Source organism: Epinephelus lanceolatus, chromosome 10, assembly GCF_041903045.1.
Source record: "Epinephelus lanceolatus isolate andai-2023 chromosome 10, ASM4190304v1, whole genome shotgun sequence".
Classification (NCBI taxonomy): domain Eukaryota; kingdom Metazoa; phylum Chordata; class Actinopteri; order Perciformes; family Serranidae; genus Epinephelus; species Epinephelus lanceolatus.
In genome coordinates this window covers 12613301-12625822 of record NC_135743.1, presented here as the reverse complement: position 1 = coordinate 12625822, position 12522 = coordinate 12613301, and the positions used below count along the sequence as shown (strand labels likewise).

The following is a 12522-nucleotide window of genomic DNA, read 5'->3' as shown; positions in this document are numbered from 1 at the left end:
GTAGTCATTTTGTGTCTCCTTGTGTTTGTTTTGTGTCTTTTTGTGTCTTCTCGTGGTTGTTTTGTGTCATTTTTGTAGTCATTTTGTGTCTCCTCGTGGTTGTTTTGTGTTTTTTTGTAGTCATTTTGTGTCTCCTTGTGGTTGTTTTGTGTCTTTTTGTGTCTCCTCATGGTTGTTTTGTAGTCATTTTGTGTCTCCTTGTGGTTGTTTTGTGTCTTTTTGTGTCTCCTCATGGTTGTTTTGTAGTCTTTTTGTCTCTCCTTGTGGTTGTTTTGTGTCATTTTGTGTCTCCTCATGGTTGTTTTGTGTTTTTTTGTACTCATTTTGTGTCTCCTCGTGGTTGTTTTGTGTCTCCTTGTGGTTGTTTTGTGTCTTTTTGAAGTCATTTTGTGTCTCCTCGTGGTTGTTTTGTGTCTTTTTGTGTCTCCTCATGGTTGTTTTGTAGTCATTTTGTGTCTCCTTGTGGTTGTTTTGTGTCTTTTTGTGTCTCCTCATGGTTGTTTTGTAGTCATTTTGTGTCTCCTTGTGGTTGTTTTGTGTCATTTTGTGTCTCCTCATGGTTGTTTTGTGTTTTTTTGTACTCATTTTGTGTCTCCTCGTGGTTGTTTTGTGTCTCCTTGTGGTTGTTCTGTGTCTTTTTGAAGTCATTTTGTGTTTCCTCGTGGTTGTTTTGTGTCTCCTCGTGGTTGTATTGTGTCTTTTTGTGTCTCCTCATGGTTATATTGTGTCTTTTTGTGTCTCCTCATGGTTGTTTTGTGTCATTTTGTGTCTCCTTGTGGTTGTTTTGTGTCTTTTTGTAGTCATTTTGTGTCTCCTCGTGGTTGTTGTGTGTCTCCTTATGGTTGTTTTGTGTCTTTTTGTGTCTCCTCGTGGTTGTTTTGTGTCATTTTTGTGGTCATTTTGTGTCTCCTCGTGGTTGTTTTGTGTTTTTTTGTAGTCATTTTGTGTCTCCTTGTGGTTGTTTTGTGTCTTTTTGTGTCTCCTCATGGTTGTTTTGTAGTCATTTTGTGTCTCCTTGTGGTTGTTTTGTGTCCTTTTGTGTCTCCTCATGGTTGTTTTGTGTCATTTTGTGTCTCCTCATGGTTGTTTTGTGTTTTTTTGTACTCATTTTGTGTCTCTTCGTGGTTGTTTTGTGTTTTTTTGTAGTCATTTTGTGTCTCCTTGTGGTTGTTTTGTGTCTTTTTGAAGTCATTTTGTGTCTCCTCGTGGTTGTTTTGTGTCTCCTTGTGGTTGTTTTGTGTCTTTTTGAAGTCATTTTGTGTCTCCTCGTGGTTGTTTTGTGTCTCCTCGTGGTTGTATTGTGTCTTTTTGTGTCTCCTCATGGTTGTTTTGTGTCATTTTGTGTCTCCTCGTGGTTGTTTTGTGTCTCTTTGTGTCTCCTCATGGTTGTTTGGTGTCATTTTGTGTCTCCTTGTGGTTGTTTTGTGTCTTTTTGTAGTCATTTTGTGTCTCCTCGTGGTTGTTTTGTGTCTCTTCGTGGTTGTTGTGTTTCTCCTTATGGTTGTTTTGTGTCTTTTTGTAGTCATTTTGTGTCTCCTTGTGTTTGTTTTGTGTCTGTTTGTGTCTCCTCGTGGTTGTTTTGTGTCATTTTTGTAGTCATTTTGTGTCTCCTCGTGGTTGTTTTGTGTCTTTTTGTGTCTCTTCATGGTTGTTTTGTGTCATTTTGTGTCTCCTCGTGGTTGTTTTGTGTCATTTTTGTAGTCATTTTGTGTCTCCTCGTGGTTGTTTTGTGTTTTTTTGTAGTCATTTTGTGTCTCCTTGTGGTTGTTTTGTGTCTTTTTGTGTCTCCTCATGGTTGTTTTGTAGTCATTTTGTGTCTCCTTGTGGTTGTTTTGTGTCTTTTTGTGTCTCCTCATGGTTGTTTTGTAGTCTTTTTGTCTCTCCTTGTGGTTGTTTTGTGTCATTTTGTGTCTCCTCATGGTTGTTTTGTGTTTTTTTGTACTCATTTTGTGTCTCCTCGTGGTTGTTTTGTGTCTCCTTGTGGTTGTTTTGTGTCTTTTTGAAGTCATTTTGTGTCTCCTCGTGGTTGTTTTGTGTCTTTTTGTGTCTCCTCATGGTTGTTTTGTAGTCATTTTGTGTCTCCTTGTGGTTGTTTTGTGTCTTTTTGTGTCTCCTCATGGTTGTTTTGTAGTCATTTTGTGTCTCCTTGTGGTTGTTTTGTGTCATTTTGTGTTTCCTCATGGTTGTTTTGTGTTTTTTTGTACTCATTTTGTGTCTCCTCGTGGTTGTTTTGTGTCTCCTTGTGGTTGTTCTGTGTCTTTTTGAAGTCATTTTGTGTTTCCTCGTGGTTGTTTTGTGTCCCCTCGTGGTTGTATTGTGTCTTTTTGTGTCTCCTCATGGTTGTTTTGTGTCATTTTGTGTCTCCTCGTGGTTGTTTTGTGTCTCCTCATGGTTGTTTTGTGTCATTTTGTGTCTCCTTGTGGTTGTTTTGTGTCTTTTTGTAGTCATTTTGTGTCTCCTCGTGGTTGTTTTGTGTCTCCTCGTGGTTGTTGTGTGTCTCCTTATGGTTGTTTTGTGTCTTTTTGTGTCTCCTCGTGGTTGTTTTGTGTCATTTTTGTGGTCATTTTGTGTCTCCTCGTGGTTGTTTTGTGTTTTTTTGTAGTCATTTTGTGTCTCCTTGTGGTTGTTTTGTGTCTTTTTGTGTCTCCTCATGGTTGTTTTGTAGTCATTTTGTGTCTCCTTGTGGTTGTTTTGTGTCCTTTTGTGTCTCCTCATGGTTGTTTTGTGTCATTTTGTGTCTCCTCATGGTTGTTTTGTGTTTTTTTTGTACTCATTTTGTGTCTCTTCATGGTTGTTTTGTGTTTTTTTGTAGTCATTTTGTGTCTCCTTGTGGTTGTTTTGTGTCTTTTTGAAGTCATTTTGTGTCTCCTCGTGGTTGTTTTGTGTCTCCTTGTGGTTGTTTTGTGTCTTTTTGAAGTCATTTTGTGTCTCCTCGTGGTTGTTTTGTGTCTCCTCGTGGTTGTATTGTGTCTTTTTGTGTCTCCTCATGGTTGTTTTGTGTCATTTTGTGTCTCCTCGTGGTTGTTTTGTGTCTCCTCATGGTTGTTTTGTGTCATTTTGTGTCTCCTTGTGGTTGTTTTGTGTCTTTTTGTAGTCATTTTGTGTCTCCTCGTGGTTGTTTTGTGTCTCCTCGTGGTTGTTGTGTGTCTCCTTATGGTTGTTTTGTGTCTTTTTGTGTCTCCTCGTGGTTGTTTTGTGTCATTTTTGTGGTCATTTTGTGTCTCCTCGTGGTTGTTTTGTGTTTTTTTGTAGTCATTTTGTGTCTCCTTGTGGTTGTTTTGTGTCTTTTTGTGTCTCCTCATGGTTGTTTTGTAGTCATTTTGTGTCTCCTTGTGGTTGTTTTGTGTCCTTTTGTGTCTCCTCATGGTTGTTTTGTATCATTTTGTGTCTCCTCATGGTTGTTTTGTGTTTTTTTTGTACTCATTTTGTGTCTCTTCGTGGTTGTTTTGTGTTTTTTTGTAGTCATTTTGTGTCTCCTTGTGGTTGTTTTGTGTCTTTTTGAAGTCATTTTGTGTCTCCTCGTGGTTGTTTTGTGTCTCCTTGTGGTTGTTTTGTGTCTTTTTGAAGTCATTTTGTGTCTCCTCGTGGTTGTTTTGTGTCTCTTCGTGGTTGTATTGTGTCTTTTTGTGTCTCCTCATGGTTGTTTTGTGTCATTTTGTGTCTCCTCGTGGTTGTTTTGTGTCTCTTTGTGTCTCCTCATGGTTGTTTGGTGTCATTTTGTGTCTCCTTGTGGTTGTTTTGTGTCTTTTTGTAGTCATTTTGTGTCTCCTCGTGGTTGTTTTGTGTCTCTTCGTGGTTGTTGTGTTTCTCCTTATGGTTGTTTTGTGTCTTTTTGTAGTCATTTTGTGTCTCCTTGTGTTTGTTTTGTGTCTTTTTGTGTCTCCTCGTGGTTGTTTTGTGTCATTTTTGTAGTCATTTTGTGTCTCCTCGTGGTTGTTTTGTGTCTTTTTGTGTCTCTTCATGGTTGTTTTGTGTCATTTTGTGTCTCCTCGTGGTTGTTTTGTGTTTTTTTGTACTCATTTTGTGTCTCCTTGTGGTTGTTTTGTGTTTTTTTTGTGTCTCCTCATGGTTGTTTTGTGTCTTTTTGTGTCTCCTCGTGGTTGTTTTGTGTCTCCTCATGGTTGTTTTGTAGTCATTTTGTGTCTCCTTGTGGTTGTTTTGTGTCTTTTTGTGTCTCCTCGTGGTTGTTTTGTGTCTCCTTGTGGTTGTTTTGTAGTCATTTTGTGTCTCCTCGTGGTTGTTTTGTCTCTCTTTGTAGTCATTTGTGCCTCCGTGTGTCCCTTTGTGGTCATTTTGTGTCTCCTTGTGGTTGTTTTGTAGTTTTGTGTTGTTGTTTGCATCTCTTTGTGGTCATTTTGTGTGTCTTTGAGGTAATTTTAAGTCTCCTTATGGTAGTTTGGTGTCTCTTTTGGTCGCTCTGGAGTCATTTTGTGTCTCCCTGTAGTTGTCTTGTGTCTTTTTGTAGTCATTTTGTGCCTCATTGTGCCTCTTTGAGGTCATTTTGTGTCTTACTGGGGTAATTTTAAGTCGCTGTGTAAACAATTTTTGTCTCATTATGGTTGTTTTGTGTCTTTCTGTAATAGTTTGCATTTCTTTGAGGTCAGTTTGTGTGTCTTTTAGGGCATTTTAAGTCTCTTTAAGGTAATTTTGTGTCTTTTTTGATCACTTTGTGCCACTGTGTAGTCATTGTCTACCTTCCACTAAATCCACTTAAGTGGAAGCTATTGAGATAGCAGGTTAAGTCATCCCCTGCATTACAATCGGATGTTTTGTCTGTGCCTCAGCAGCAGGGTTCCACCCATATTGTTTTAAGATAGAAGTCTGATACAGACTCTTTTGTACTGAAGCTGCTGTTCGGCAATATTTTGCACAATTTTCAGTACCTTTAAATATGACCATAGAAAGTGCTTAATGTTATTTCAGGGAGTTGTTTTCTGGTCAGAGTGGAAAAACATCTAAGACAGTATTTTACATGCTCACTGTTTAAATTGCTCCTGAAATCTCTCAGTCTTCACATGTGCATCATAATTAGGTGTGCAAAGTCATCCAGAGGGCTGGGTTGGACCCCTTGGCGGGCCAGTCCTGGCCCCCTGGGCCATATGTTTGACACCCCTGCTCTAGAGTATCTTAAAACAACACAAACAAGACACTTAAACTCAAACTTAAAATCTTTGTTCTTGAATAACATAAAAAGGCTTAAACTATTTTATGTGCTCTTTTATGTGTTATCATTTCTGACCTGTTACTGTTTCTCTAAACTGTGATGGAAATTTACAGTTAACTTCAATTTGGAGATACTTGTATTTTATCTACATATGCGTAGATGTTTGGGGGGATGCAGGGTACATGTCCTCCTCATAGACCATATAAAATAATGGATGTAGCCACAGTGGCGTCACCCATTGGTTTGTGAACTTCAAGTTCCCGTCTTAGTTTTTTGGAGCCAGTAGTAACCAAGTTTGGATAAGAGGGTGGAGCTGTGGAGGAGTGAAGGGTGGATCTGCCACGCAGGCAGCAGTCACCCAAAGGGGCCCTGCCCTTTCACATGTGTAAACTCAAGGCCTGATCAAATGCAAATATGTGAGTTATATCAAAATTCGTCCCCACACAGTTGTCATGAATATTGAAGTTAGCTATAGAGACCAAAACTGTTTTTCGTGCCGGGGTGTAAACATGTTTATTTCTGCTGTAAAGTTGGGGGTTGGCCTCAAGTGCCCATTTGGGGAACTGTAGTTTTTGGCACCTCCAAGTTGGCTGCAGTTTCCAGCCCTAGAAGTTGCCACTACCCCCAATAAAAGCATGAAAGTAGCAGAAGACTTTTATTTTCAGGACCATAAAGACATTTACACCACAAACCAATGCAGAGACATTCATCAAAATGCAGGACATCAAATGTTTGATGCCCAAAAAAGGACCCCAAACCCTCACTTCCATATGTTAATTTTCTGCTGCCTCTCTTGTTACTCTACTTCATTTATCTGACAGCTTAATTTACATGTTGAGTTTTAGACTTTGTAGTGGTTTTGCCGCTTTGGTTGTTGTTGTTGTTTGTCTGTTTTTGGCCATTTTGTGTCTTCTTGTGTTTGTTTTGTGTTCTTTGTAGTCATTATGCTTCTCTTTGAGCTGATTTTGTGTCTTTTTTGGTTGTTTTTGCTCTTTTATGGTTATTTTATGTCTCTTTGCATCTCTTTGTTGACTTTTTGTGTCTCTTTGCCGTCACGTCAAGTCTTGCTAGTTGACACATGATAATTTGAGTGACATTTTGCGGGCTCAGGGTGAGGGAGGCCCCTGAAACGTTGGGCCTTGGACTTGTGTCCAGTTGGCCCATTCAGTAATCTTTCCATGATTAGACCGTGCTACTTTTACTGTAAAACTTTTACTGTCTGCCAATGAAGTTAAACATTAATATCAGACTGCTTTATATTCAACCACATATCCTTATATGAGTCAGAGTAAATATAGTGGAGTTATATAATGTTGTATTCAGTGTTCAAATTTCAGCATGTCTTTCTGGTTGCTTTGTGTTGCTGTATAGTAATTTTGTGTCTCTTTGCAGTCCATTTGTATCTCTGTGGTCATTTTGAATCTCTTCCTGGTTGGTATGTGTTAATTTAAGTGACAGTTTGCAGGTGAAGGCCCCCTGAATCTTTGGGCCCGTTCAGTAATTCATCCATGGTCAGGCTACAGCTTCTTTTACTTAAAAAGAAAATCTGAATACTATACTAAGTTAAATATTAATATCAGATTGCTTTATATTTAACAACACATCCTTATATGAGTCAGAGTATTCAGTGTTAAAATAAGTGATTACACTGGGTAAATACATTTCCTTTCAGCTCCAGTTTGTCCTCTCTGTCAACAGACACACAGCTTATCTGCAGCCACATTGGACTTGTTAATGGTGTAATGAAGTCAGATCAAGGTGCGCAGGACAGTACAGGTGAGAGCAGGGCCTACCTGTGAGATGAGGCTACCATACAGGAAGAGGGCGTGTTTGTGATGACACTCTGGGGGAATGCTGCGCAGCCCAGATCCGACGCACATTAATGAATGCCCGGTCACAGCACAGGTGAGCCAGCCCTTTAGGTTGATTGGTTTTTATTTCGTGATCCGTAAAGACTTGTAACCAGGGCGACAGTAAAAGCAACCTTGTGTTCAGGCAGAGCACTCGCCCCACACCTCCATCACCAAGGACGTACACCGCGCGCAAAGAAGGCTCTCCGCTCCGGGTTAAAGCATGAAGGTGCAGCTGGTACTACCTGTGGTGATCATGACGTCTGTGGCTCTGATGGGGGTCATGAAATTACGGCAAAAGGAGCAGGACAAAGAGGACAGACGGAAAAGGTTTCAGGATATCAAGCTGCGGGTGACCTACGATGTGCTGCAGGAGTACGAGGGCGAGAAGGCGCAGCAGCAGAACCTGCTGGAGAAGACGCGGAGTGAGGAGAAGGCGCTGTCGGAGGAAGTGATCAAGCTCGAGACCCGAGCAGACAAGGCGAAGGGCGACGTGGACGTCTGCACGGGTGATCAGGTGGGCAGACACTGAAAGATGCAAGCAGGGAGAGCAGGAGTAGTGACCCCATGTGAAAGTTATGTTGGATTCAGAACCAGTTTTAACGGGGAAATGACAGTACAGATTGAAGGGGGATGGGTGGCTCACATCACGTCAAGTGTATGCACAAAAACACACACAACCTGTTTCACCTGGTTCCGATATGAATGCATAAAATCACCACCAGCCAGATAATCGGACTTCTCACTATCAGAGCAGGGACTGTCAACAGGCCTACAGGTAAGAGTATATAATAATCCACTGTCCCTGCTTGGATACATGGCAGGCCTTAGACTTTACAGGATCACAGGCCAGTTTCCTTTATTTTATTATTTCAAGACTGTCAGTTATTTTGCCATAATACCACATATATGAGTGGACATCGCTTTAAAACATTTTGTTTCATTATTTTGGCAAAAAACATCTATATAGTCAGTGAGAAACATGATCTGTCTCTGCCTCCAAGTGCTCCTGTGCTGAAGTATGTCATTTTTGCTCATATTTCTAAACACCAAACTTCTTTTAAGGGCAATACATGCCTGAAAATGTGTAAACTAATGCTCTCTGTCATGGTGAAGTAGCTAGATGATAGCTCTGGAGGAAGGGAAAGTAGCTCTGTGGTTTGCAATACATTCATTTTACATAATAAACCAACTCTGCAAAGCTGATCTGGTGCAGTGGCTCCTCACTGGTCCAGCTACAGTGTCCAGATTGCTTCTTAGTCATTAGTTCAAGGTCCCACACTTTAATACATACAACGTCACACTTGAGTTTAGCCATGTTGTTGAGATAGTTTGCTGTCTCTGTCTAGTAGCTGCCGGTCAGTCACTCTTTCTGCGGCAGAAAATGGCACTTCAAAATAAAAGCTCTGTGCTGGAATTCACTGTACTTAAAAATAAAGTGCGTTTTTTTACTAACTTGACATGTTTGCTGGTCATTTGTGGTTCATTCAGAATGGGCCCACGACCCACTTTTGGACCACTGATCTTGTGGCTTCAAAGTGCAGTGATTCCTCAGTGTTTGTCAGAGTATCCAAAAAAAAACATCAGAAAAATAATCTTTTAGGGCACATCATGCCAAATAAGAGGAAGATATGAAGTATATCGCTAAACTTGACCAGGTAGCACAATGCCAAAACTGTGTTGTGTGCAGTTCCAGGTAATATCATGACAGACTTATTCAAATATTTACAGTGGGAGTCCCAAGGAAGTGGCTGCATCAAAGCTGAAGATGTGCAGTATAGATGCAGGATGTTAGTCTGTGCAGAGCAGATTATTTTCTCCAGCAAACTCAGGTTTGTGTCGCTGACATTTGTTTTTCCTGTTGTAGAAATCTGCCAGAGATGAGCTGGCAGCACTCGAGGCCGATCTCAGTCATCTCCAAGGTAGGTGTCAATTTATGATCCTCAATAGTGTAAGTGTGTAAAATAATTGAGAGAAGACACAAGGCAGCTCTTCCTGCTTTTACTGTGCTGATACAAATGTATTAAAGTTTGCCTCTTTTCCAATCAAAAAATATTGATTGCGCCAAATATTGATCTTAACCTTGCTTTAATTTTATAATTCCCATATAATAATACCTACAGCTGACAATGACAAGGAGAAAACCAGCTGGACAGCAGAAGTGGAAACACTGAAACAGCAGCTAGCAGCACCGAGTGGAGTGTGTGGCTTCTTGAAAGCTGGAGCACCTGAAGAAGTAAGGTATGGGAAATACTTATAAAGATATATATATATATATATATATATATATATATATATATATATATATACATAGAAATATAAAATAACTTCTGCACTCAAACATCCATAATCATAACTACTGTATGCATTCACCACATTTTCTATTGTTGAACTTTCTCGTGAAGCAAGCTGTGTGGCAAGGAAGTAGCTGCAGAGGCCCCTAAACAAGAGGAGCCAAAGGCAGAGGCCCCGAAACAAGAGGAGCCTAAAGCAGAAGCCCCTAAACAAGAGGAGCCAAAGGCAGAGGCCCCTAAACCAGAGGAGCCTAAAGCAGAGGCCCCGAAACAAGAAGAAGCAAAGGCAGAGGCCCCGAAACAAGAAGAAGCAAAGGCAGAGGCCCCGAAACAAGAAGAAGCAAAGGCAGAGACCCCTAAAAAAGAAGAAGCAAAGGCAGAGGCCCCGAAACAAGAGGAAGCAAAGGCAGAGGCCCCTAAAAACGAAGAAGCAAAGGCAGAGGCCCCTAAAACAGAAGAAGCAAAGGCAGAGGCCCCTAAAAACAAAGAAGCAAAGGCAGAGGCTCCTAAAAATGAAGAAGCAAAGGCAGAGGCTCCTAAGAAGTGATAAGGTATTACAACCTGTGTTTTTGACTCTACAACTACAACTTCCTCTGTTAAAAAAAAGACAAAACAAAAACCATTTTTGATATTTTGCAACCAGATTCTAGCACGTTGCTTTACTGGGTCGATGTCACGTGTGGTACTTGTACAGGTAGGAGCCTCAAGAAGAACTGCTTAGTTCCCTTATTGGAATGTTTATTTCATCTGTTATTTGTTTTTATGCAACAAAATGAAGAATGAAGTTACATTTTTATGTTGGCATTTGTGGGGTTTTTTGGTGTGTGTGAGTATGTTGGTGCAACATGCTTTTATAATGAACAGATTATGTTATAATGCAAATATTTTCTGCCGGCCAGGTTCAAGAGACATTTATTGTAATTATAAGGCAATGTAAAAAATCACTGACTAAATAGTGATAAAGTGATGTATTTAAAGCCATCCAGCGTCTCCTCTGCCGCCTGCTCTGCTTCACGTCATGTTGACATTGTTCAGTTTCTTTTTCGGTGGCAAGAATGTTTGTCTGCCATAATGCAGTTTGTTTATGGCACAAAGAAAATAAATACAAAGCTGTGAACCAACTTACTTTTCTGAAAAAAATAAAATAAAAAAATAAGAGGGTATGTGTACAATAATTTGTCAATAATGTACACACTTTGAGTTTAATTTAAATTAAGTAATGAAAAACTGGGTTGTTAGTACACAGTAACATGTCTAATGTACACACTTTAACTTTAATTTAAAAAATAATAAAGTGGGTTGCTTGTACAGTAACTTGTCAATAATGTACACACTTTGAGTTGAACTTAAAAAAAAAAACAATAAAAAGTGGGTTGCTTTTACACAGTAACTTGTCAGTGATGTAAACACTTTGGGTTTAACCTAAATAAATAAATAAATAAATAATAGGGTTGTTTGTATACAATAACTTGTCAATAATGTACACACTTTGAGTTTAACTTAAATTAAACAACAATAAATTAATAAAAGACTGTTGATTGTACACAATAACTTGTCAATAATGTACAAAATTTGAGTTTAACTTAAATTTAAAAAAAATTAAAAAGTGGGTTGTTTGTACAACAACTTGTCAATAATGTACACACTTTGAATTTAACTCAAATTTGAAAAATAAAATAAAAAACGGGGTTGTTTATATACAATAACCTGTCAATATTGCACACACTGAGTTTATTTAAATTCTAAAAATAACAATAAAAAAGGTGTTGTTTGTATACAATAACTTGTCAGTGTTGCACACACTGAGTTTATTTAAATCATAAAAATAAAAAACGGTGTTGTTTGTATACAATAACGTCAATATTGCACACAATGAGTTTATTTAAATTCTAAAAATAAAAATAAAAAAGGTGTTTGTATACAATAACTTGTCAATAATGTACACACTTTGAGTTTAACTGAGAAAAATTGAATGAAATAAATCGTCCTTGATGACCATTCAGTGTAAGCATGATCAACTAGCTTATGTTATTCATGTGGGCAGTGGTGGAGAAAGTATTAAAATCCTCAACTTAATTTAAAGTAGAAATAGGCTTATCACAATTTAAAATACACTCCATTATAAGTAAAAGTGCATAAGTATTATCAGAAAAATACATTCACAATATAAGAGAAAAGGTACTTATTATATAGGGCCACCCTTTCATGGCATTATGGTTTAAAGGTTCTAAATATGACATTCAGAGCATGAGACAGCAGCAAACAAGTATCTGCTATATAAAGATTTTGGAGTAGTGGCATCCTGAGCAGAGAATGAAGTCACACTCTGTCTGTGTGTGTTGTAATCCGAGTTTCTCTGTGGTTTGTTGTAATAGATGGTCTGGCCGTGCATGCATGTTAGTGCATGTGAGTCCTTGTGTGTGCTGAAATTAAGAAATGTGTTTCTGTAGAAACACATTTCTGAAGAGAATTTTAGGCAAGCTATAAGAAATGGTTGGCAAATAGTCCCTCATACATCAAAACTAATGCAGTGCTGTCCTTTTACAGCCAGCAGCCACTTATAAGGTACACCTGTTCAACTGCTCATTATAATAGCTAATCAGCCAATCACTTGGCAGCAACTCAATGCATTTAGGCATGTAGACATGGTCAAGATGACCTGCTGAAGCTCAAAGTGAGCATCAGAATGGGGAAGAAAGGTGATTTAAGTGACTCTGAACGTGGCATGGACACACAGCCATCTCTAGGGTTTACAGAGGATGGTCCGACAAAGAGACAATATCCAGTGAGCAGCAGTTCTCTGGGTAAAAATGCCTTGTTGATGCCAGAGGTCAGAGGAGAATGGCCAGACTGGTTCAAGATGATAGAAAGGCAACAGGAACTCAAATAACCACTGGTTACAACCAAGGTCTGCAGAAGACCATCTCTGAACCAACAACACGTCCAACCTTGAAGCAGATGGGCTACAGCAGCAGAAGACCACACCAGGTGCCACTCCTGTCAGCTAACAACAGGAAACTGAGGCTACAGTTCACACAGGCTCACCAAAACTGGACAATAGAAGATTGGAAAAACGTTGCCTGGTCTGATGAGTCTGGATTTCTGCTGCCACATTCAGATGGTAGGGTCAGAATTTGGTGTAAAGAACATGAAAGCATGGATCCATCCTGCCTTGTATCAACGGTTCAGGCTGCTGGTGGTGGTGTAATGGTGT

At 39.4% G+C, this 12522-nt stretch overlaps 1 protein-coding gene across 1 annotated transcript; it reads left to right on the top strand.

The window, feature by feature from the left end:
• Positions 1-6932: 6932 nt before the first annotated feature.
• Positions 6933-10464, top strand: LOC117265489 (uncharacterized). The gene is made up of 5 exons (XM_033640004.2): positions 6933-7069; positions 7160-7531; positions 8882-8936; positions 9138-9255; positions 9420-10464. The coding sequence occupies exons 2-5, from the start codon at positions 7238-7240 to the stop codon at positions 9853-9855; spliced, it is 903 nt and encodes a 300-aa protein (XP_033495895.2). The 5' UTR covers positions 6933-7069; positions 7160-7237; the 3' UTR covers positions 9856-10464.
• Positions 10465-12522: the final 2058 nt, after the last annotated feature.